The sequence below is a fragment of the Eschrichtius robustus genome, chromosome 3 (assembly GCF_028021215.1).
Source record: "Eschrichtius robustus isolate mEscRob2 chromosome 3, mEscRob2.pri, whole genome shotgun sequence".
NCBI classification, from domain to species: Eukaryota; Metazoa; Chordata; class Mammalia; order Artiodactyla; family Eschrichtiidae; genus Eschrichtius; species Eschrichtius robustus.
In genome coordinates, this window is record NC_090826.1 from 15463818 (window position 1) to 15490370 (window position 26553).

Consider the following 26553-nt stretch of genomic DNA (forward strand, 5'->3'; position numbering starts at 1 on the left):
GCTGTACACCTGAAACTAAAACATTGTAAATCAGCTATACTCCAATAAAAATTATAAAATTTTTTTTTAAAAGTCCACTTTCTAAAAAACCCCACCTATTTCATTGGGTTTTGTAATGATTAAATAAGGTAGTATTTGTAAAGCAATTAGAATAGTGCCTTGAACACGGTCAATACCATAAAAGTTTGTCATTACTATCATTATGATTGTATGTGGTCTTCACTGTTATTCCTGTTTTACAGATGAGGAAAAGGATGTTAAGCAACTCACCCACGATCATGGAACGAGTCAGCGATAGACCTGAACCGGAACCTGGGGCTCTGCCATCCTGTCCAGTGGTTTTTCCACTCCTAGCACTGCCTCCCAACTTAACTAAATACAAGCAGAGGGGTTGTTGCAGGCCTTGGGATGTCTGTGCAAGAAGAGGCCGGGCCCGGCATAACTCACATTCTTTCTTTCTGAGACTTAAAAGAGGGATCTGTAGAGGAGGAATTTCAGCAACTTCAGAGAAGCATGTGAAACATTCTACGACAATTCAGTCCAGTTCCATTTCATGAACTTTTACTAGCATGTGAATTTATCTTTCCGATCTACTTCTCTTCCCTTCCATCCCAGACTCAGCATCCCATCCCAATCCACATCCCCATCCGCATCACCATCACCTGTCCTCGGATAGCTACAGGAACTTCCTACCTGGCATCCCTCCTTCAACCCATTCTCCTAACTAGAGCCAAAGACATTTTTTAAACATAAGCCTGCTCAGGTTAGTTCCTGATTAAAATGTTTCAATGGCTCCCCATGGCTCTAAGGACTGGGACTAAACCTTTTCATAGGGCTTACAAGACTGGTCCAGATCTGGGCCTTCCTTGCATTTCCTGTCTCATAGCTCAAGTCCTGGGCTCCTGTCAGACTGAACTTTCTTCAGTTCCTCAAAATAGAGCCCTGGTGTTGCACACACAATCCCCTCTCTCTTAACTGTCTTAGTCTGGCCAAGTCCTACTCATCCTTTAAGCTTCAGCCTAGAACCCAGCTCTTCTCGGAAGCCTTTTTGCATTTTTCACTCTACTTTTTGCCCCACTGCACCCTTGATAGAATTTGTCATGCAGTATCGAAACTGCTGTGTCCTTGCCTATATGTCTCATTGGAATCTGGGCTCCCTGAGGGCAATCGCCATGTCTCTTTGATTCAGTGTTACATCTGGCATCTACCACAGCGGCTGAAGTGAGAGTTATTTACACACTGAAGATAAGTACAGACATTAGTTGAAACTGAGGAAATGGAGGCTATTCCCAAAGGGGAACTTGTAGGTAGAGAAAATAACATCATTAAGGGCAGAAACATTAGGAACATTCCCAGAAATGGTGAAAGAGACTGGTTAGAGGGTCAAGACGTGGAGGAGACAGTGGCATCACTGTGGGAAGAGAGAGTTAAGAAAGTGGGTCCAGGATGAGGGAGAAGAGGGGATTACAGCAGGAGAGAGGGGATTACTGATGGAGTTAGCTTCCAGGGTACGTGGATGTGGATTAGGGTTACCAACTACCTGGTTTACCTGGGGCTGTCCCCGTTTTAAAACTGAAAGTTCGGCACCCTTGGAAAACCCTTAGTCCAGGTAAACCTGGGCTGGTCACCTTACGGTGGAATCAAGATTACAAGAGGAGCCAGTTTTGGACAAGGGCTACCTCTCCCTGAGTTATGAGGGAAGGTAGAGAAGCAGAGAAAGCCAGGATTAAATAAAGTGTATGGGCTTTAGTACCACGGCTCTCCTTGGCCTTTTTCTGCTTTGTTTTCTCTGATCCCACCGGCTGCTCACCTGGAGTACCACCCACCGATAGAGGGAGGAGCGAAACAAACAAAGATAGATTCCCCTCTAGCTCTCCCTGGCGAGCTCTCTATGGCGCCTGTCAGCCTAGCCGGGCGGAGGGGCGGGGTTTCATCACATGGGCGGGGTTTCATCACATGACCGGGGTCCCCGGCGCCGGCGCAGGAGTGGTGGCCGTGTTGCCGTCGCCGGGTTTCGTTGCCTGCGCCGCTTCGCCTCCTCGGCACCTGAGGCGGCCGCCCGGCGGTCCTGCGGCTCTCCCTCCTGCTGCTGCGGGCCGCGGGGCCAAGGCCATGTCCCGGAAGCAGGCGGCGAAGAGCCGGCCGGGCAGCGGCAGCCGGAAAGCCGAGGCCGAGCGCAAGCGGGACGAGCGGGCGGCGCGTCGGGCCCTGGCCAAGGAGCGGCGGAACCGGCCGGAGCCCGGCGGCGGCGGCGGCTGCGAGGAGGAGTTCGTCAGCTTCGCCAACCAGCTGCAGGCCCTGGGGCTGAAGCTGCGGGAGGTGCCGGGGGACGGGTGAGGCGGGCCCGGGAGCGCGGGGGGCGGCGCCGGGGGACCCGCCGGGCATGGCGACCGTCGCCGGTTCTCGCCCACCCATTCATCGGGCGGCCCCGAGCGCCAGCTGCGAGCCAGCCGTTTCCTAATGCAGGGGGTCCGGCGGCGAGCGAGGCGGCCAGGCCCCTCCCCTAGAGACGCTCGAGTAATCCTCAGTTGCCCTAATCGTGGCAGAGGCTCCAAGCAAACTGTAAAGGGGTCCTGAGAGAGAATACTGGAGCAGGTCTCCTTTAGATCGGTGTTCAGGAAGGCCCCCCTGGAAGGTGACATTTAAGCTGAGACCTGAACGAATGAGATGGAGCCAGTCAGTCGAAGAGCAGGACCGCGCGGAGAGCGGTCATAATGACCATCAGACGAATAGAAAGAGGCGTAAGCTCCACTTGGTATAACGCTTGGTCTCCTTTGAGTCCTTACTGTTGGATATTGCCCTCCTTTTGCGCTTGGGAAATTAGGTCTGTGAGGGCCTGTTGTTTACTGAGCTGAAGGCAGCTTCTCTAATTCTTACTTCTTTGGGCTTCAGTTTCTCTGTAAGCAATGGCGCTTACCCAAGTTTGCTTGGGGTTTAGACTGGAATCTGTGTCCAGCTTTTTTAGGGAACACGGGATAAATAAACGGGGTGGGAGGGAGGGAATGGGCGAAGGGAAGGAAAAATGGCCTCAGGAAGGGGCATATGGATCCAGGAGCGTGGAGGGAAGAAGAAAAAGGGTAGGGGAGAGGGCAGGAGATCAGCATCCCCATTGCAGGGGTAGGTAAAAGAGAGTCTGGATGCCAGAGTGTGGCACTCTTGAAGAGATAGTATTAATAACAGCCTGGTTGTTTTTGTTCCTCCCTTCATTTGGGCATTTTTGTTGAATGAATGAATGAATGAATGATAAAAATATTGTAGAGGGAGGCCAGCTAGACCCTCAGCAGGGCCCCTCAAAGAGGCATTTTCTTAGTGGAGTCGCTACAGTTAAAAGCTTGCTTTGCTGGGTCTTGCCTTTAGCTTAGTACCTTGATTTTTGTCAAATATAGTTAATAAATATTCAGGGCCTTAACTTATCCTAAGCAAACTCACAAGCACAAGACATTGCTCTATAAACCGAAATACCAGCTGAATACTTTACGGTGGGATTTGGGCTGGGGTCTGCCTCTTCCTTGCAAATGATTGGTTTGCTGTGTCTGCTGTACTGGGCATGGGCTTCCCACTGGCAGGGTATCCAGGAAACTGAAGTACTCAACAGAAGATTGCTTATGAACAGGAATTGCAGCACAGAGATGCTGGGAACACATTGATGACTAAGATAACGTTCAAGCTTAGTAAGAGAGAGACATAACAGCAGGTCTCAAACATTTTGGTCTTAGGATCCCTTTACACTCTTAAAAATTACTGAGGACTCCAAAGAGCTTTTGTTTATGTGGGTTATAGGTATCAATATTTACTGTATTAGAAAGTAAAATAAAAATTGAAAACATAATACACAAACACACATTATATTAACTTTCAGAGTGATAACATCGAATATCATTTATCAGGTAGCCTCTGGAAAACTCCACGGTACACTTGTGAGAGAATGAGAGTGAAAAAGATAAATAACATTTTAGTTTTGGACTCATGGATACCCTGAAAGGTTCTCAGAGATACCCTCCCTTCCCAAACTGGGCCACACTTTAAGAATGGATGATATAAATAATTAAAATGCAAGTTGATATATTCTTAACAGTGACTGATTATAGTGGTACTATTGAGAAGGAAGTTGCCAACGCTCCCAGAAGTGGTCAGGGAAACCTTGTTCATTCAGCAAACGTTCATCGAAAACTACCGTGTGCTAGGTGCCTCTCAGAGGAGGTTGTACTCAGACTGGGTCATGAAGGACCAATAAAAATATGCCAAGAGAACATTCCAGGCTGAGGAGTAATACACGTAAAGGCACAGGAGCACATTATTTTTGAGACATCTGCAAGTTGTTTAGGATGACAGTATAGGGTACAAGGGTAGAAGTCAGTGGAAGTGAGGCTGCAGAGGCAGAGGCCAGCTTGACTGCAGTGCTCATGTCTCTCACTTCTGACGTCCCTGTTCTTTGGACAATTTAGATAGATAAAATGATAATGATAATTTCTCCTTTGGAGGCTCCATGAAGCTAACCCCTTTCTGTTCACAAATTCTTCCCGTGGGTGCCATGGACTGTTCAGCCCTCTTTAGTATTGTGGTACTTTTGGATATGGTGATGACAGGCTTTATCACTGTGCAGTGGATGGTGCTTCCTGTGTATGTTACGGGTTAGTGGGTATCAACAGATTCTTTTATTTGTTAACATTTATTGAGTACTCTTGGTGAAATATAAAGTTATGGTAATAAAAAAATAGTTGACAGTCTCCACTCTTCTGTCTTTCCATTCTGGTCTGATTACAATATTGAGTAGCCTGAGATAGCATCTCACACTATATAGGCGTATTCATTGTTGGCAGTATGGTACTTGTAGCATTCTGGAACCTTCGGGTGCTTGGGAAGAAATTAGCTTGTGTTCTCTAATGTAGCCTTTACGTGAAATGAATCAATGTAGCGTAGATTAATCAGGGAGCTACTTATGGATTTTTGTAATGCATCATGGCCCGCCTTCATATTTGTTGTGTGATCTGGAGGGTGGACCCACATAAATTGGATTCAGTTTCAAAACAAGAAATATAACCTTGATGTTGTCCTTAAAAACATGATTGGATGTAGCGTGAAAAGAATCGCTAATTGGATTAGGCAGTACAATGTTAACATCTGTCTGAACTATATCCAGTTGTATCTTCCTGAATGTAGCCTCAAATTACATTGCTAATTAGTAGTGTTCCAATATTAAAGCATTAAAGAATCACTAATTTTGGCCATTTGTCTCTGTCTCAGGTTGTTTTATTTTGAAAGTTTTACCTTATTTTTATAATCGTAGGATCTTAGTGCTAGAAGGGCATTCACACTTTGTCATCTTGTCTGATTATCCATTAGTACCTGCATCACCTGTACAGCAGCCTCATCTTTTGTGTCTGGCTCAGTGCTTTTCAACCTTGGTGGCACAACAGAATCACTTGGGGAACTTTGGAAAGAATACAGCGCCTGGGGGCTCCCTTAGATCAGCCACACCAGAATCTCAGGCAGTGGGGCCTGGTTAGGGATAATTTTAAAAATGTCCACATGTGATCCTAATGTGCAGTATAATTGAGAACTGTTGATTTAGAGTCTAGATTCTAGACTAGTGTTTCTCAAACTTTAACATACAACAGAATCATCTGGAGGGCTAATTAAACCCTCAGAGGGAAGAGATTGCTGGGTTCCCAACCCCAGAGTGTCTGACTCGGTAGGGCTGGGGTTGGGCTAGGGGGCGCAGAATGTTCATTTTGAACAAGTTCTCAGGTGATGCTGATGGTGCTAGTCAGGGGTCACACTTTGAGAATCAGTGATTGAGACCAGCGCTGTCTGATAGAAATAAAATGGGAACCACATATGCACAATAATTAAAAAATTTTCTGTTAGCCACCTTAAAAAGGTAAAATGAAACAAGTTTTTAAAATAATGTTCAAAAGTGTAAGTCTTTTACACTTACAACACACCTCAATTTGTATTAACCACATTTCAAGTGCTTAGTAATCACCTGTGGTTAGTGGCAACCATATTGTATAACACATATGTAGGCAACTCCTGAGGCTTGTCAATAGAAATGTACAAAATCCTTAGTCTGTGCAGTCTGTCTCTATAGACCTAAAATAAAATTACCTTTTATTTGCCAAAATCTATGTCTCTGTAGCTTCCTTGTTTTAGTTTAGTTTTATTGTACAAGGATAACATCCCTTTCACCATGACGAATAGTTGGAGGCAGCTATCGTGTCCCCCTGAGCTTTCTTTAGGCTAGAAGTCACTCGTTGTTTATGTTCTTCATATTGTTTAGTTTAAAGCCACATCAACTCATCTGAACCTATCTTAAAATGTAGTAACTAGAATCATATACTGTACTTTAGCTGGGGTCTGACCTCAGAGAACAGAACAAAACCTGACCCCCTCTCCCCTGACTTTTCTGCATACTTACTGCCATTACTGCAGCCTAAGAGCCCATTAATTTTTTTAATGTCTAACGTTGCAGTATTGTCTCATGCTAAATCTTTGAGCACCCAAAACCCTTAATGTAGTTGGTTATTTTTGTGAACTCAAATGCAAGACTTTACATATATCCCTATAGCACAATGGTTCTGAAGCGGGCATGATTTTTCCCCCAAGGGAACATTTGGCGATGGCTGGAGATATTTTTGGCTGTTACAACTGGCGGGAACATGGTGGTAGTGGTGTTACTGGCATCTGGTGGGTAGAGGCCAAGGATGCTCCTAAACATCTTCAAGTGCACAGGACAAAGGATTATTCCAGAATGTCAACAGTGTGTGTGGGGGGGTGAGAAGCCCTGCTGTAGTGTATTGGGTGAGGGTGTGGACTCAGGAAACAGCTGGGACCTCCTAGAGGCCCTTTGGGCGCTGGCCACGCTGTTCTCGTGAGGATCGTGAGTGCTCTTGCTGGGCTCCCTAAAGGAACCTAGGTTGTTTGTAGAGTTTGTTCACATTTCATGTGCTACTATCTTGTAACTCTGTCAGAAAAGGAAGTGATTTGTCTATCTTGATTTTTCATTTTGACTACTTATTTTTAGTGAGCTCAAGGAAAGTTTGGTAAATATAGAAAAGTATATCGAACTAAGTTTAACAAATATTCCTAATTCCACTCCCCAGGGATAACTGTTACTAACATTTTGGTGCCTGCGATTGAATCCTGGGTCCACCACCTACTGATTTTGTGACCTTGGGCAAGTTACCTTAGGGGGACAGTAATAGTGCCCATCTCATAGAGTTGTAAGGACTAAACACATTTAATACATATAAAGTGTTTGGAACAGTCCCTGGCACGTTGTAAGAGCTGTTTAAGTGATGGTTTCAGTGCTTTTTCTTTGCATACATTTGTATGTGTTTCTACATCTGTGTGTGTAGTATACAGATGAACATGCTTGCACTCATGCGGTATACACAGCTTGATACCTACTTTTTTGGCTTATGTGGAGAACATTTGCCTCTGTTGCTGAAAGTTCATGGAAAGCATGTTACTTTCTGTAGAACACCATGAATTTTGAGATATCAAATGTAAAGCAACTAAATATGTAATTTTGCACCAAATCATGCCTTCTTTTAAACTGGATTCAAGAATAAACTAGTGGTGGCAGATGTTAAAGTTTTAAGAAAAGTTTGAGAGAGAAGCTGAAAATTGAGAACATCTTATCCATTAGCTTACTTTATTCCTGTGGTTGAAAAAAAACTGCCATTGTTAGATTTTATCAACAGACCCCTCATTCTAGTGTATAGAAATGTTATGTTCCAGTCCCTTCTAGAATGTTGTCCCAGATTGATGCAGTTTCTTGGATTCTAGTTTGTAGAATCTGTTGTCTAAATTCTCCCCTTCGCCCCGCCAAAACAAACAAACAAACAAACAAAAAAATATATATCTCCTTATATGTTTGAAGAGATTCCTGCCTCTCTATACCTTTCTGTTGAAAACTCACTTTTCTGAGTTGAAAAGCAAAAAACCTCCGTCACCTATACATTTAGGTTTGAAGTCCTTCCAGAAGTGTGATGAGTTTATATTTTGGAATTAGAATATCATAGGTTTTCATTTGGAAGAGTAAACAGTTTGGTGTGAATGTGGACAACTGTTTGGCTTCAGAATGGCCATTTCCTTAGTTTTGAGGATACCAGATTGTGTTTGTCTTGTTTCCGTCTCTGTGTATCTGGGCTCTGTGTTTGTGGTGTAGTTTGGAACTTTAGAAGCCTTTAAAGGGTTTGAAAGTAAAGATAACTCTTACAATTTATTACCAGCATTTTAATTTTAGAAACAAAACAGAAAGAAAACTTGGAGAGTTTTCATTTGGCAGGAATAAGACCAGCATTGTGGCTCCTCGGCTGAGAGGTAAAGAGCCAAGGAGGGAGCGTGTCCTTGTGAGCTATGCCTGTGTGTTGTCCCGGTGCTCTTCTTCCCGCAGCTTTCCCCGCTGTGTCCTTAGGACTCAAGAAGGATGTTCACTTCAGTTGTTTCTATTGGGAGCTTGACAAATTGCTGTCTTTTTGGTACTTGTTAGGTGAATAGCTGAGCAGCCATAGTGAAAAGGGTTTCAGAAAAGAGACAGTAGATATGATTTATTATTTTGGAAGGGGATCTGGGAGTCATAGCCCTTAGGTGTGGAATGGCCTGTAGTGTCTGGCCCCTGTCTTCAGGTGGTTAGTATATCACCAAACTTCACTTGTTGAAGCAGCAAAGGTACAGAGAAGTTCAGTATCTCTCCTGAGTCAGCCAGCTGGTAAGTGGGGAATAGGATTCTTGTTTGATGCCTCTCAAAAAGGTAATGCGATTGAATATCTTCCCTAGTGCTCTCCCCTCTGGTATCTGGGAGGAACCTGGACAGTCAGAGTTGAGGCTTTATCTCTTTTCTGTGTGAAAGATTTCCATGGATGGCCTAGCATGAAGCATCATTGTTTTAGATGAACTAAGTTCATTTTTAAAAGGTCTTGACCAGCGTTTTGTTTTGATAGCAATTGCCTATTCAGAGCTCTTGGTGATCAGTTGGAGGGACACTCACGAAATCATCTCAAGCACCGGCAAGAGACAGTGGACTACATGATAAAGCAGCGAGAAGATTTCGAACCCTTTGTAGAAGATGACATTCCTTTTGAGAAACATGGTAGGTTCACCGTGGGACACTGGATCCTCCAGGAGTAATGCATTGGGTAATTAAATCCATCTGCATCCCCTACCCTCCCAGCTAGGGGTTTGATTACATAAATTATGGCATTCATTTATTCAACAAGTATTTATTTGTCTGCTCCATAATAGGCAGCGTGCTAGGCAGTTGGGAATCATTAGGTTTAGATGTAGGTGCCATTAATAAAAATGATGATGTTGGGAATTCCCTGGTGGTCCAATGGTTAGGGCCCCACGCTTTCACTCCTGAGGGTGCGGGTTCGATCCCTGGTTGGGGAACTAAGATCCCCCAAGCTGTGTGGTGTGGCTCCAGTAATAAATAAATAAATAAGTAAAATCTGAAAAAAAAAAAAATGTTGATGTTAATTAACCTGAAAAGCTATTCGTGACTTCTTTTTTTTTTTTCACACACACACACTGTATTTTATTTTTACAAGAGATAAATAGACTGACACCAAGCATTGTAAATGGATGACCACAACAAAAGCAACAATGATTGCAATTACCAAACATGAAACACACTCATACTATGTCATAATATTGACATTCAGTCCAGTAATCCTCCACTGTAACAGCTCCTTTACTTTGCCGTGAAAATTGATTTGTATATTCTTTGCCTCTGAGTCCTTGTGGGATTTTTCTTTTTTTAATTCATACAGAAAGTCACAAAAATTATAATCATCCTCATCGGTTCACTCAGTCCCATGTAATTAATTTTTTTTTTCATCTTGATCTTTTGTTAGCACTTTTATGAGTTCATCAGTTTTTCATTAGAGTTCTGAAAATGCTTATTCAGTTCAGCAGTACAGTCAGTTACCAGAAACCTGTACTTGTCAGAGTCTTTTCCATGAATTCCTTGCAGATGAAACCCTTTTATAGGAACATATTTGCAAAAGCATCAGAGTACACCCAGAACTGTCTGTAAATGACAAAAGACTTACAAGTGACCACGGTTAAAGATTTGATGAAAGTTCATAATAATGCAATTGACAAGGAAATTTAGTTATTTCTGAGATATACATTTTAAAGTAATAACTAGAATTATGACATAACATTATACCAGAACATATAAGATTTTTAGAAATTTCATGTAATGTCTGAAACATTTATATTAACATATTTCCATACAAATAACCCAATGAAAGTTTAGTATTAGTTGTTTTGTTTGTTTCTTTTTTTATACTGCAGGTTCTTATTAGTCATCAATTTTATACACATCAGTGTATACATGTCAATCCCAATCGCCCAATTCAGCACACCACCATCCCCACCCCACCGCAGTTTTCCCCCCTTGGTGTCCATATGTCTGTTCTCTACATGTGTCTCAACTTCTGCCCTGCAAACCAGCTCATCTGTACCATTTTTCTAGGTTCCACATACATGCGTTAATATACGATATTTGTTTTTCTCTTTCCGACTTACTTCACTCTGTATGACAGTCTCTAGATCCATCCACGTCTCAACAAATGACTCAATTTCGTTCCTTTTTATGGCTAAGTAATATTCCATTGTATATATGTACCACAACTTCTTTATCCATTCGTCTGTTGATGGGCATTTAGGTTGCTTCCATGACCTGGCTATTGTAAATAGTGCTGCAGTGAACATTGGGGTGCATGTGTCTTTTTGAATTATGGTTTTCTCTGGGTATACGCCCAGTAGTGGGATTGCTGGATCATATGGTAAATCTATTTTTAGTTTTTTAAGGAACCTTCATACTGGTCTCCATAGTGGCTGTATCAATTTACATTCCCACCAACAGTGCAAGAGGGTTCCCTTTTCTCCACACCCTCTCCAGCATTTGTTGTTTGTAGATTTTCTGATGATGCCCATTCTAACTGGTGTGAAGTGATACCTCATTGTAGTTTTTATTTGCATTTCTCTAATAATTAGTGATGTTGAGCATCTTTTCATGTGCTTCTTGGCCATCTGTATGTCTTCTTTAGAGAAATGTCTATTTAGGTCTTCTGCCCATTTTTGGACTGGGTTGTTTGTTTCTTTAATATTGAGCTGAATGAGCTGTTTATATATTTTGGAGATTAATCCTTTGTCTGTTGATTCGTTTGCAAATATTTTCTCCCATTCTGAGGGTTGTCTTTTGGTCTTGTTTATGGTTTCCTTTGCTGTGCAAAAGCTTTGAAGTTTCATTAGGTCCCATTTGTTTATTTTTGTTTTTATTTCCATTACTCTAGGAGGTGGATCAAAAAAGATCTTGCTGTGATTTATGTCAAAGAGTGTTCTTCCTGTGTTTTCCTCTAAGAGTTTTATAGTGTCCGGTCTTACATTTAGGTCTCGAATCCATTTTGAGTTTATTTTTGTGTATGGTGTTAGGGAGTGTTCTAATTTCATTCTTTTACATGTAGCTGTCCAGTTTTCCCAGCACCACTTATTGAAGAGACTGTCTTTTCTCCATTGTATATCTTTGCCTCCTTTGTCATAGATTAGTTGACCATAGGTGCGTGGGTTTACCTCTGGGCTTTCTATCTTGTTCCATTGATCTATGTTTCTGTTTTTGTGCCAGTACCATATTGTCTTGATTACTGTAGCTTTGTAGTAGAGTCTGAAGTCAGGGAGTCTGATTCCTCCAGCTCCGTTTTTTTCCCTCAAGACTGCTTTGGCTATTCGGGGTCTTTTGTGTCTCCATACAAATTTTAAGATGATTTGTTCTAGTTCCGTAAAAAATGCCATTGGTAATTTGATAGGGATTGCATTGAATCTGTAGATTGCTTTGGGTAGTAGAGTCATTTTCACAATATTGATTCTTCCAATCCAAGAACATGGTATATCTCTCCATCTGTTGGTATCATCTTTAATTTCTTTCATCAGTGTCTTATAGTTTTCTGCATACAGGTCTTTTGTCTCCCTAGGTAGGTTTATTCCTAGGTATTTTATTCCTTTTGTTGCAATGGTAAATGGGAGTGTTTCCATAATTTCTCTTTCAGATTTTTCATCATTAGTGTGTAGGAATGCAAGAGATTTCTGTGCATTAATTTTGTATCCTGCAACTTTACCAAATTCATTGATTAGCTCTAGTAGTTTTCTGGTGGCATTTTTAGGATTCTCTATGTATAGTATCATGTCATCTGCAAACAGTGACAGTTTTACTTCTTCTTTTCCAATTTGTATTCCTTTTATTTCTTTTTCTTCTCTGATTGCCATGGCTAGGACTTCCAAAACTATGTTGAATAATAGTGGTGAGAGTGGACATCCTTGTCTCGTTCCTGATCTTAGAGGAAATGCTTCCAGTTTTTCACCGTTGAGAATGATGTTTGCTGTGGGTTTGTCGTATATGGCCTTTATTATGTTGAGGTAGGTTCCCTCTATGCCCACTTTCTGGAGAGTTTTTATCATAAATGGGTGTTGAATTTTGTCCAAAGCTTTTTCTGCATCTATTGAGATGATCATATGGTTTTTATTCTTCAATTTGTTAATATGGTGTATCACATTGATTGATTTGCGTATATTGAAGAATCCTTGCATCCCTGGGATAAATCCCACTTGATCGTGGTGTATGATCCTTTTAATGTGTTGTTGGATTCTGTTTGCTAGTATTTTGTTGAGGATTTTTGCATCTATATTCATCAGTGATATTGGTCTGTAATTTTCTTTTTTTGTAGTATCTTTGTCTGGTTTTGGTATCAGGGTGATGGTGGCCTCATAGAATGAGTTTGGGAGTATTCCTTCCTCTGCAATTTTTTGGAAGAGTTTGAGAAGGATGGATGTTAGCTCTTCTCTAAATGTTTGATAGAATTCACCTGTGAAGCTATCTGGTCCTGGAATTTTGTTTGTTGGAAGATTTTTAATCACAGTTTCAATTTCATTACTTGTGATTGGTCTGTTCATATTTTCTGTTTCTTCCTGGTTCAGTCTTGGAAGGTTATACCTTTCTAAGAATTTGTCCATTTCTTCCAGGTTGTCCATTTTATTGGCATAGGGTTGCTTGTAGTAGTCTCTTAGGATGCTTTGTATTTCTGCGGTGTCTGTTGTAACGTCTCCTTTTTCATTTCTAATTTTATTGATTTGAGTCCTCTCCCTCTTTTTCTTGATGAGTCTGGCTAATGGCTTATCAATTTTGTTTATCTTCTCAAAGAACCAGCTTTTAGTTTTATTGATCTTTGCTATTGTTTCCTTCATTTCTTTTTCATTTATTTCCGCTCTGATCTTTATGATTTCTTTCCTTCTGCTAACTTTGGGTTTTGTTTGTTCTTCTTTCTCTAGTTCCTTTAGGTGTAAGGTTAGATTGTTTACTTGAGATTTTTCTTGTTTCTTTAGGTAGGCTTGTATAGCTATAAACTTCCCTCTTAGAACTGCTTTTGATGCATCCCATGGGTTTTGGATCGTCGTGTTTTCATTGTCATTTGTCTCTAGGTATTTTTTGATTTCCTCTTTGACTTCTTCAGTGATCTCTTGGTTATTTAGTAACATATTGTTTAGCCTCCATGTGTTTGTGCTTTTTACATTTTTTTCCCTGTAATTCATTTCTAATCTCATAGCGTTGTGGTCAGAAAAGATGCTTGATATGATTTCAGTTTTCTTAAAATTACTGAGGCTTGATTTGTGACCCAAGATGTGATCTATCCTGGAGAATGTTCCGTGCGCACTTGAGAAGAAAGTGTAATCTGCTGTTTTTGGATGGAATGTCCTATAAATATCAATTAAATCTATCTGGTCTATTGTGTCATTTAAAGCTTCTGTTTCCTTATTTATTTTCATTTTGGATGATCTGTCCATTGGTGTAACTGAGGTGTTAAAGTCCCCCACTATTATTGTGTTACTGTCGATTTCCTCTTTTATAGCTGTTAGCAGTTGCCTTATGTATTGAGCTGCTCCTATGTTGGGTGCATATATAGTTATAATTGTTATATCTTCTTCTTGGATTGATCCCTGGATCATTATGTAGTGTCCTTCCTTGTCTCTTGTAACATTCTTTATTTTAAAGTCTATTTTATCTGATATGAGTATAGCTACTCCAGCTTTCTTTTGATTTCCATTTGCATGGAATATCTTTTTCCATCCCCTCACTTTCAGTCTGTATGTGTCCCTAGGTCTGAAGTGGGTCTCTTGTAGACAGCATATATATGGGTCTTGTTTTTGTATCCATTCAGCAAGCTTGTGTCTTTTGGTTGGAGCATTTAATCCATTCACGTTTAAGGTGATTATCGATATGTATGTTCCTATGACCATTTTCTTAATTGTTTTCGGTTTGTTTTTGTAGGTCCTTTTCTTCTCTTGTGTTTCCCACTTAGAGAAGTTCCTTTAGCATTTGTTGTAGAGCTGGTTTGGTGGTGCTGAATTCTCTTAGCTTTTGCTTGTCTGTAAAGCTTTTGATTTCTCCATCAAATCTAAATGAGATCCTTGCCGGGTAGAGTAATCTTGGTTGTAGGTTCTTCCCTTTCATCACTTTAAGTATATCATGCCACTCCCTTCTGGCTTGTAGAGTTTCTGCTGAGAAATCAGCTGTTAACCTTATGGGAGTTCCCTTGTATGTTATTTGTCGTTTTTCCCTTGCTGCTTTCAATAATTTTTCTTTGTCTTTAATTTTTGCCAGTTTGATTACTATGTGTCTCGGCGTGTTTCTCCTTGGGTTTATCCTGTATGGGACTCTCTGCGCTTCCTGGACTTGGGTGGCTAATTCCTTTCCCATGTTAGGGAAGTTTTCAACTATAATCTCTTCAAATATTTTCTCTAGTCCTTTTTCTCTCTCTTCTCCTTCTGGGACCCCTATAATGCGAATGTTGTTGCGTTTAATGTTGTCCCAGAGGTCTCGTAGGCTGTCTTCATTTCTTTTCATTCTTTTTTCTTTAGTCTGTTCCGCAGCAGTGAATTCCACCATTCTGTCTTCCAGGTCACTTATCTGTTCTTCTGCCTCAGTTATTCTGCTATTGATTCCTTCTAGTGTAGTTTTCATTTCAGTTATTGTATTGGTCATCTCTGTTTGTTTGTTCTTTAATTCTTCTAGGTCTTTGTTAATCATTTCTTGCATCTTCTCAATCTTTGCCTCCATTCTTATTCCGAGGTCCTGGATCATCTTCACTATCATTATTCTGAAATCTTTTTCTGGAAGGTTGCCTATCTCCACTTCATTTAGTTGTTTTTCTGGGGTTTTATCTTGTTCCTTCATCTGGTATATAGCCCTCTGCCTTTTCATCTTGTCTGTCTTTCTGTGAATGTGGTGTTTGTTCCACAGGCTGCAGGATTGTAGTTTTTCCTGCTTCTGCTGTCTGCCCTCTGGTGGTTGAGGCTATCTAAGAGGCTTGATGGGAGGCTCTGGTGGTGGGTAGAGCTGACTGTTGCTGTAGTGGTCAGAGCTCAGTAAAACTTTAATCCACTTGACTGTTGATGGGTGGGGCTGGGTTCCCTCCCTGTTGGTTGTTTTGCCTGAGGCAACCCGACACTGGAGCCTACCTGGGCTCTTTGATGGGGCTAATGACAGACTCTGGGAGGGCTCACGCCAAGGAGTACTTCCCAGAACTTCTGCTGCCAGCGTCCTTGTCCCCACGGTGAAACAGAGCCACCCCCCGCCTCTGCAGGAGACCTTCCAACACTAGCAGGTAGGTCTGGTTCGGTCTCCCCCGGGGTCACTGCTCCTTCCCCTGGGTCCCGATGCGCACAGTATTTTGTGTGTGCCCTCCAAGAGTGGGGTCTCTGTTTCCCCCAGTCCTGTTGAAGTCCTGCAATCAGTTCCCACTAGGCTTCAAAGTCGGATTCTCTATGAATTCCTCCTCCCGTTGCCAGACCCCCAGGTTGGGAAGCCTGACGTGGGGCTCAGAAGCTTCACTCCAGTGGGTGGACTTCTGTGGTATAAGTGTTCGCCAGTCTGTGAGTCACCCACCCACCAGTTATGGGATTTGATTTTACTCTGATTGCTCCCCTCCTACCATCTCATTGTGGCTTCTCCTTTGTCTTTGGATATGGGGTATCTTTTTTGGTGAGTTCCAGTGTCTTCCTGTTGATGATTGTCCAGCAGCCAGTTGTGATTCTGGTGTTCTCGCAAAAGGGAGTGAGAGCACGTCCTTCTACTCCGCCATCTTGGTTCCTCCACCTATTCGTGACTTCTTATTTAGTGGTGGGGAGGGAGGGGGGAAGCAGGTTATAAAATAATGTGTATAGATTGATCCTATTTTTAAAAGGTGTACGCGCACAGAACCAAATTAGGAAGTCTGGAAAGATACTAACATTTTATGGTTAATTCCTGGCTCCATTTATTTTTCAGAAACCACTCACTCTTTCAACAACTTTTATTAAGGGGAGATAATAATAGGACCTAATTTATAGGGGTTTTTGGTAAAGATTAAATTAGTTAATACAATTAAAATAACTTCTTAGTAAGTGTCAGCCATCTGGGGATGATGGGACTATGAGTATTTAAATGATCTTCTGTAGATTTTTCTGATTTTTAAATGATCATGCATTACTTTTATAATCAGAAACATCAATAAAGTCATTTTAATTTTTCCCCCCAAACCCAAACACAACCTGGTTTCTTTGAGGCAAGTCAGTTAGTGACTTAAATTAGTTCCTTAATAGGCTCAAAGCTAGTAAGAAAATACTTAAAAGCTTAAAAAGCTTTGATTTTGACAGATATTTACTGAGAATCTACTGTGCTGGGTGCTGATATATTTATGTTTTACAAATAACATTTTCATTACAGGTCTCACAGTCTTGTCTGTCTCTTATCAGGAAAGAGAATCATTCTGCGTTTTAGAGCGCTAACTCTGGGAACCATGTCAGGAAAGGATGGGGAGAGCTGACTGAGAAGGGAGATGAGTTAGAGAGCTCTGCACATTGGCCAGATGAAAGCATAAGAGTGTCTCCACCAAGGCAGCTACTGGGGATGATGAGTGGCGTCCAGACCAAGACACAGTTTGGCAATATAATTGACAGGACTCGGGAGGTGATGGGGGGACGGGAGGGGTGGGCGAGACAGGAGATTCTGAAGTTTCTGTGTGGGGAAAGACCACGTTGCTGTACTGTTCATACACTAGAGGGCAGCAGGAGGAAGACATTTGGGAGGGAAGCTATCTGTGATCCCAAAGCCTTTCTCTTTCCTCACTGGGAAAGAACTCATTCATTAGGCACAAGCAGCAAAAGGGAGACAGTAGCAAAACTCCTAGCGAGTAGTTTATTCTAGTCGCGGAGTTCTGATGGTCCTCTTCCTGGATCACTTTTTGTCTAGCAGACACCAGTTAATCAGATGGTCAGCAGTTTACAAATTAAATGTGGGTGTATGGAGCAAGTTTGGGAGTTTAATGCCATGTAAAATGAGTTGTGTCATTGATCCAATTAAAATATTTTAGGTGAAGAGAGTTTTTAGTTTGTGACTTGAAATTCCACTTTGAACATCTTCAGTGATGGTCATGTGGTAGATTTGGGGGTATGGCAGGACCTTAGGTGTACGGTGGGAAGGTGTTTCTATGAAATGTCGCTGTGCATGCCTGATGGTTGGTTGGTGCTCTATAAGAGTTTGAGTATCATAGAAGTGGGAAGTGACTCTGACTGCCATAGCAGAAGGGAAAAGAAACCTAGAAGTCTGCATATTCTACTTGTGTGTCAGTTGAAGACTAGACTTGTTACATTTATCACTCTTACAGTTATGTTTTTAATGTCTACCTTGTTACACTATGAGATTCTTGAGGGCAGGGACTGTGTCTTTTCCCCACTGTGGCAATGGCTGGCACATGGTAGGCACTCATATTTGTTGACTGAATCATTGAATGGCTCACTTAACTCTTCAGGACCTGGTTACCCTTGCATCTGGCTGTGTCTTTAGGATTCTTTCTTTCCTTTATTTATTTATTTTTTTATCTTTTTTTTTTTAAAATTAATTAATTTATTTATTTTTGGCTGTGTTGGGTCTTTGAAAGCGAGGGCTTTCTCTAGTTGCGGCAAGCGGGGGCCACTCTTCATCGCTGTGCGCGGGCCTCTCACCATCGCGGCCTCTCTTGTTGCGGAGCACAGGCTCCAGACGCGCAGGCTCAGTAACTGTGGCTCACGGGCCCAGTTGCTCCGCGGCATGTGGGATCTTCCCAGACCAGGGCTCGAACCCGTGTGCCCTGCATTGGCAGGCAGATTCTCAACCACTGCGCCACCAGGGAAGCCCGCTTTCTTTCCTTTAGACTGTGGCTTTGGAGAATCGGCATCATCTTTTCCCTAACTAAACAGATACCCAGATCAGAAACCTGAATGTTCTTAATGCCTTCTCTCCCTCCCTCCTCATACCCAGTCATTCATTAAGTCTTGTCACTTCTACCTCAGTGTTTTTTTTCTCATTCTACTGTCTCATAGAATCAGGCCTCTTTGGCCATTTGCCTAGATTTCTTCAATACTCTTTGGACTGGTCTCGTTGCCTCCTGACCCCTTCAGTTTGTTTTCCACATTGCAGCCAGAGTGGTGATCTAAATGTACATCGAATAGGTCTTCCCCTGTCTAACACCTGTTGGCAGCTCCCCGTTGACCTCAGGAAAGTACCAACTCTTTAGCCCTTTATGATCTGTGATTTTCTTCTTTCCCCACCCTCTTCTCTTGTCATTTCCCAGTATATTTTCTTGCTTCCCCACCCTGCCGTCTCAGCATTCCGAGTCGCTGCCAGTGCTGTGTAGTCCACAAGCTCATCATGCTCTCTTTCTCACTTCTGCTTGGGACATCATCCATTCCTCTTCTGTCTGTCTGTCTTTTACCTGCCCTTTGGGAAGCAGCGTAGTTGTCTCAGCTGAGAAGCTTATCTGGTACACCTTACCTCCCCTCCCCACTGGTCAGACTGGCTTATGTTCCCCACCTGGAGTTAGCCAAGCTGCAAGGTTTAAGGACACAGTCTTACACAAGACTTCCCTGACTTCTGACACCAGCTGCAAGTTTGTGGTTTCCCAGAACCACTCTCAGGTTTGATAATTTGCTAGAAGGACTCAGAGAACTCACTGAAGGCTGTTATACTCACAGTTGTAGTGTGTTACAAGGAAAGAATACAGATCAAAATTAGCCAAATGGTAGAATCTGGGAAGGTTACACACTATACAAAGAGTATTGGCAACCACGGACCCTCACCCAAACTTCAGTGTCCAGAATGTTTATTAGGGCTTCATTATGTAGATGTTATTGATTGATTGCCTAAGTGGTTCAACTCAGTCTCCAGCTCCCCAGTCCCCCAGGTCTTTCTAATATCACAACGGCCAGAGAGGTCCACCATGAGTCGCCTCGTGCATAAACTTAGCATCAGCTGTCAGCTGAGGCTGAGGGGCCTACTGTGAGTAACAAAGACACCCCTATCACTTGGGAAGTCCCAAGGGTTTAGAGGTTCTCTCCCAGGAGCGGGGGGTAAAGGCCAGACCTCTCTTTGGGTAAGGCCACGTTCTTTACTACATGTTTCTTTCCTAAAGCACCTACACATCAGCAGTGTCCATTTTCTTGTTGTTTGTCCCCCACTGGTTATAAACTCCTTGAGGGCAAGCTGTGACAGGCTGTATAATGGAGTGGCCAGGAGCCAAGGTCTTGAAGTCAGGATGCCTGGGGTGAAACTCAGCTCTGCTGTGTACTGGCTTGTGACCTTGGGCATAGTTGCACACTACTCTGTGCCTTGGTTTCCTCGTCTATAAGATGGTGTACATGATAATACCTTTTTTCAGGGGATTGTTTTGAGGATTAAAAGTGATTTGTGAGTTGGTGGGAATGTAAATTGATACAGCCACTATGGAGAACAGTATGGAGGTTCCTTAAAAAACTAAAAATAGAACTACCGTACGACCCAGCAATCCCACTACCGGGCATATACCCTGAGAAAACCATAATTCAAAAAGAGTCATGTACCACAATGTTCATTGCAGCTCTATTTACAATAGCCAGGACATGGAAGCAACCTAAGTGTCCATCGACAGATGATTGGATAAAGAAGATGTGGCACATATATACAATGGAATATTACTCAGCCATAAAAAGGAATGAAATTGAGTTATTTGTTATGAGGTGGATGGACCTAGAGTCTGTCATACAGAGTGAAGTAAGTCGGAAAGAGAAAAACAAATGCCGTATGCTGACACATACATATGGAATCTAAAAAAAAACTCATGAAGAACCTAGGGCCAAGACGGGAATAAAGACACAGACCTACTAGAGAATGGACTTGAGGACACGGGGAGTGGGAAGGGTAAGCTGGGACAAAGTGAGAGAGTGGTAGTGTATATATGGACATATATACACTACCAAATGTAAAATAGATAGCTAGTGGGAAGCAGTCGCATAGCACAGGGAGATCAGCTCGGTGCTTTGTGACCAGCTAGAAGGGTGGGATAGGGAGTGTGGGAGGGAGGGAGATGCAAGAGGGCAGAGATGTGGGGATATATGTATATGTATAACTGATTCACTTTGTTATAAAGCAGAAACTAACACACCATTGTAAAGCAATTATACTCCAATAAAAACGTTAAAAAAAAAGTGATTTGTGAGAAGAAATTATAAAATCTGAAAGAATATGAGAAGTGAGTAGAGCAGTGCTTGACACATAATAAGCATCATTAATGCAAACTGTTACGGTTTCTGTCACATTTCCAATGTCTCTCATAGAGTTAGGCATTTAGGAAGCATTCAGAAAATATCTATTGAAGGAATGAATAAATGAATCCTTTCTTTATGAGTGATTGGTGCCCTTCTGAGTAGCAGTCTATGTACTGTTTAACCAGCTTCAATTCGTAGACTGACAAAGCTAATGGACTTTTTTCAGGTATGTTCACCGTTTCTCATTATTTAGAACTAAATTATACCAAAGCATGTTTGCATTTGGATTTTTCTGTGATAAAGACTTCATTTTTCTTTCTCTCTTTCCATGCAGTGGCCAGTTTGGCAAAACCTGGAACATTTGCTGGCAATGATGCAATTGTAGCCTTCGCAAGAAATCATCAGTTGAATGTGGTGATTCATCAACTTAATGCCCCTTTGTGGCAGGTAGGTCACCTATTCAGGAACTTATGTTAAGCTATTGTTTATAAATTAGCTTTGGGGATGTCCTCAGATGATGGGGCTTGACTTATGATATTGAACTATGCAGGGTAACTTGGGCTGTGAGCCTGACCCAAGACGGGAAGCTTGTGGTGGCTTGGAATTAAACCCTGCGTTACAAATGGAGTCTGAAGTATAATTCAAAAACCTTTAAAATGCCAGAAATGTTCCTCAGCAGTCAGTTAATTGGGTAGTTTGGGGTGGAGAGCCTACTGTGGAAATAACTTAGATAATTCTGTAAAAATATCTCGATGAGAAATTAAAGGATTTGCATACATATTCTAGTTTGAAATATACCTGTTCCATGTATATGTTTTTGTTTTTTAGATGGAGGAAAACAAAGACCAAATTCACTATAATAGCTGTTGATAAAAAGAATTTCTGAACAACAAAATTTATTTCATGGCCTAGGGTGTCAAGCTCTATTTCTGTGCCCTGCCCGGCTATACATAGCGGTTCCAATGGTTTTTCTACAGCAAGTAAGATTTTACAACAAATGTTGCGTTTGTGCTGTGGGATGGCAGAGCACGCTGCTGCTGAGTCGCTTAGGCCTTCCTTCCCCTCCTTTACCTTTGGTATTCTATTCTAAAGTAGCCTAGTCTCCCAAACAGTCCATCAAACCAAACATTCTGGAGTACGGAAGGTCAGAGGTCGGGGTGAAACTGTACACAGACTACCACCCCTTACTCGTCCTCCTTGCACTCAGAGCGCTTTTCGCTTTGTGGCTCAGCTCCTGGAGGCTGGTCAGGTGATTCCTATCAGTCTTCCTCTCTCCCCTGCTCCACCACTCCCCCATTTCTAACTTTGTTTTTTTAATTAGAAAGTAAAACATAATAATTATAGAACAATTTCAAAATTCAGAAAAGCCCATTAAAGGCAAATAAAAAAAGGCGAATAAAAATCACTCAGAGTCATACTCCGCAGAGATAATTACTGTTGACATTTAGTGTGTATCCCCGTTATTCACACATACTCTTAACTATAAAATCATTCATGTATGACTGGGAAGAGACGTATCACAATGTCGCACGTTTTAAGCAAGTCTACACACACATAGACACATCCATACGTGTATACATACACTGTATCCCTATATATTATATTATTATCAAGGCAACAATGGCCTTTTTTCCTCATTGGTTTCCTATACCACCTGCATATATATTTCTTTGTAAATTGCTTATTCCTTTGCTTAGCCTTTGCTCATTAAAAATAAAGTCATTTATAGAGATATAATTTACATGTAGCAAAAGTCACCATTCTCTGGTGTATAGTTCTATGTGTTTTGACAAACATAGTCATGTAAATACCACCACTATCAATATACAGTATATTTCCACCACCCCAAAAAGTTACCTCATGCCCCTTTGCCATCACTAGTCCCCTCCCCCCACTCCCAGATTCTTGTAACCACTAATCTGATTTGTCTCTTACAGTTTTTGCCTTTGCAGAATGTCATGTAAATGGAAGTATATAGCTTTTTGTGTCTGGCATAATGTCCTTTTAACAAAAATTACACTACAACAAAATAAATTAGATACTCCATGGGTTGGTAAGGACTTTACGTTACAGGGATACAGTGAGCAGGATGGGAAACAATATCTGTATGTTCTGTATGTTCTGTTCTTTGGGGTAGTGTCATCACATGTACTGACACCGGGGAGAGCTATCATATTTTTAGTGAGGCTCTCTCTTTCTAAGGATGTCTTTGAGCCAAGAAGACTGGTTACCTCTTTCGTTGTCCCAATTTTTTGTCTTTAAATCTTTACTGCTTAGCAGAAGTCATCAAAATCATTTGAATATACAGCATAATGATCCTCTTCTTGAAGGAATATACTCAGGGCCAATTCAGTAACTGTAGGTTGCCTTCTCCTCCTTTGATAACCGTTTTTAAAGTTTCTTAATTATCTAGGTAGTTGTGGAAGATAATTCTGCACAACTAGATTTTTTTTTCAAGTACATTTATTTCTGTAGTGTCCTCTTGCTAAACATTCAGAGTATATGTTTTTAAAATAAATACATTTCCTGTATACTGGAATTGTCTACTAGGTTTTCCCCATCTCTCCCTACCCCAGTGGAGCACCTTATAAAATTTGAGAATTGAAACTGAATTGGTTGCTACTGTCATGGGTAAGAGCTCTTAAGTTAATAATGAGGAGGTTTATACTCACAACCTACATTTTTTTTTCTGGCGACAAATGGAATGTATGCTTCTGTAAACAATATAGACACGTGTGACTTAGAAAATGAAAGTCCTCTGTGATCTCCCTCTCCATGAGCATCACAATTTGGTGACTGTTCCTCAAGTTATTTTTTTCTTATTCATAATGCATATATAGTGTTATTATTATTTAAATATATAAGTGCTTTAGGGATTATGTCATTCAGAGATTCTGATCAACTAATTTCCTTTCCAGTAGTCTTCCTGGGAGATGAATGGTGCTCTCTCTATTTTGCATGTGTCAGAACCAGACTTTCTGCCCTCTGAGACCTAGATATTCTGCCTGGAGAAAACTTCCGTGGTTCTGACTTCTAGATCTGTGTAGTTCCTGTTTGTTCCATGGTTTTGCTGTGTTTTTTAGACCACAGATATTTAAATTAATAATAGTATCTCACTGCCTGTGACTTTCAGCAAAAACAAGAAGGAGGTGCTGATATTTTGGGGTTTTAACAAATAGACAGTTACTGGGCTTTCTAAAGGACAGATTCAGAATTACTGCGTAGAGTTTCTGCGGAGTTGGTGGTTTGGGGGGGGATGCCCAGGCTCCACCTCAGGGCGTCTGTATTGCATGACTCCAGGGAGCACCATTCTGGTTGGGTTGTGCTGCAGGGGTGCCATTCACACACAACACCTTGCGAGTAGTGCTTCCAGGTTGTGCAGTGCAGTAGTACTGCCTGACTGTATATAACTTTATTTTGAAATTGATATAAGTGGGATGTTTTGAGTTTGTTGTTAATGTTTCTCAGTATGTGTTTGATGAAAAATGCTATTTTTGTTTTAAGAACAGTGTGGATTTACTGTGAAGCTAGTGAAGCATAAGTGTCAGGTCCTTCATTTTTATGGGCCCCCCTTCAAGGTCTTGGGAGGAGTTCTAGCAATTTTATATATGTAATTTTATATTCTTTTTCTCAAAGAGGGTCCCAAGTTGTTTGAGTTTCAAGCACAACAAATCTGCATCTGCCCCTGGGCCTTCCCTCTTGGAAGGGACCTGTGCATTTGAGGGGCTGAGTGGTACTAACACTCCTGAAACTTAAGCTTATTTAACTTCATGGTAAATCTGCCCCTGGTTTTTGAATATGCATTTTTGTATGGATTTACGTCCATGTAGTTGCATATTAAAGCACAATGAATCATATATACATGAGTGGAAGAAAGATAATTCAAAAATTGCTTAGGACGTATCGCAGTCGTATTCCCAATTCCTTCTATATAGAGCCTGTTGACTGGGCTTCCTGGGCAGTCAGGTGGCGTTTCTCTTCTGAAGTGGACACTGTGCAGATCCTCGCTGGCATCTCCCCTTCCTTTGCCTGCAGATTCGTGGTACAGATAAGAGCAACGTGCAGGAGTTACACATTGCATATCGGTATGGAGAGCACTATGACAGCGTTCGGAGGATCAATGACAACTCAGAAGCACCCGCACATCTCCAGACTGACGTGAGTGAAGCCTCCGTTTTCTTCTGTGTTCTCAGCCCTGCAGGAACCAGGTCGAGAGCTGTGTGCCCTGGAGCTAAAAACCAGTGATGTGTTAATAGAAAGTTGCCTTTAAGAATCTCTGGGCTTGATTTTTTTTAAAAATTTTGTTAGTTCAGGTGAGAGCAGCAGATAAAATTATTGTTCTTTTGCTTTCCCTAACAGCTGATGGCTATGATTGCATGAATATAATTTATATAAACATTTAAAATTACTTTTATGTTTTAAAGTTAATCCATGCTTTGTATCTAAAATTCGGAAACTATAGAAAAAGTAAAGAAGAAAATAAAAAATGCACAGAATCAACAATTTTTGTTATTGTTTTCATATTTGTATAGCTTTGTTTCCTGCTTTTTTGCTATTAACATTATTTCACAAGTCTTTCCTCACATTATTAGACACTTTCTTTGTAATTAAAAAAATAAAGTGAAAGTCACTCTCTCACCCTTGTTTACCTCCCTGGATGCAACCAGTGTTATTAGTATATCATAAAATTGCCTAGAGATATTTTACATAGCAAGCAAATATGTGAGTATGTGCATGTATTCCACTTTTGCTGGAGTACATTCTTCCTATGCACAATTGTAGCATCCTCTATATACTGTTCTGCACCATGCTTTTCGAATGGAACATATCTCAGAGTTTAATTCATAGCAGTACATAAGGAACTTCCTAAATCTTTTTAAATGGCTCCATAGTGTTCTAGTGTATGGATGCATTATATTGTGCTGGAATAGTCCCTTTGATGGACTTTTAGATGGCTTTCAAACTTTGCTTTTACAAACAACACGCAGTGCCTTACTTATATGTATATCTTTTCACACATGTGCGAGTGTATTTGTGGAATAAATTCCTAGAAGGTTCTTACTACGTCAGAGGATGTGCGCATGTATAATTTTGGTAGGTATTGCCAAGTTGCTCTCTGTAGAAGTCTTACCAGTTTACACTCCCACTTGCAATATGTGTCTCTTCTGCACCTTTGCCAGCACAGTGTGTTATGAAGTTTTTAAATCTGTGTCACTGTTAGGGAAAAAATAGTTTTCTTAACATAGTTTTAATTTGTATTTTTCTTATTAGTGAGCTTATGCATCTTTTCCTGTGTTTAAATCCTACTTCTGTACTTTTTTGACTGAACTGTATTCATGTTTTTTGTCCATTTTTTTCCTGTTCAGTTTTCTTAATGATTTTTAGGAGATCGTTATGTATTAGGGAAATTAGCCTCTATCTGTGGTATGAGTTGCAAATTTTTCACAGTCTGTCTTTTGTCTTTTTATTCTTTCCCATATTGTCTTTGCTCTGAAGGAATTTTAAAGTTTTATGTGGCTAAATTTATCAAGTTTTCAAGACATCATATAAATGTCTTCTGGGTTTTGGGTCATGATTAGGAAGCTCTTTCCCACTCTGAGGTTAAAAAGAATTCTCCCATAGTTTATTTTAGTACTTCTGTACTTTCATTTTTTAAAAGAAATTAGATCTTGTCTCTATTTGGGATTTATATTGATATACAGGTGTGAGGTATGGATCCAACTTTATATTTTTCCTTGTGGTTACCTAGTTGAACCCAAACTGTTTATTAATTACATGTCTTTGTCCACTGATTTACAATACCGCTTTTTTCATATAATAAATTCCCATATGTAGTTGGGTCTATTTCTAGACATTGGTTCTATTCCATTGGTTTTTCTCTTCATATGTTAATGTGTTCATTGTTTTAGTTAAGAAATAGTGTATTTTAAAATCTAGTAGAACTCTTCACTC

General features: G+C 41.1%; 1 protein-coding gene across 1 annotated transcript in view; it reads left to right on the forward strand.

Annotated features, from left to right (window-relative positions):
* Positions 1–1974: 1974 nt before the first annotated feature.
* OTUD3 (OTU deubiquitinase 3) overlaps positions 1975–26553 on the forward strand; it is a 39812-nt gene continuing 15233 nt past the window's right edge. The window contains exons 1-4 of the mRNA XM_068539059.1: positions 1975–2333; positions 8949–9097; positions 20936–21048; positions 24637–24759. Of these exons, the coding sequence (XP_068395160.1) occupies positions 2113–2333; positions 8949–9097; positions 20936–21048; positions 24637–24759 (606 nt within the window). The 5' untranslated portion in view covers positions 1975–2112. The remainder of the gene's footprint in view (positions 2334–8948; positions 9098–20935; positions 21049–24636; positions 24760–26553) is intronic.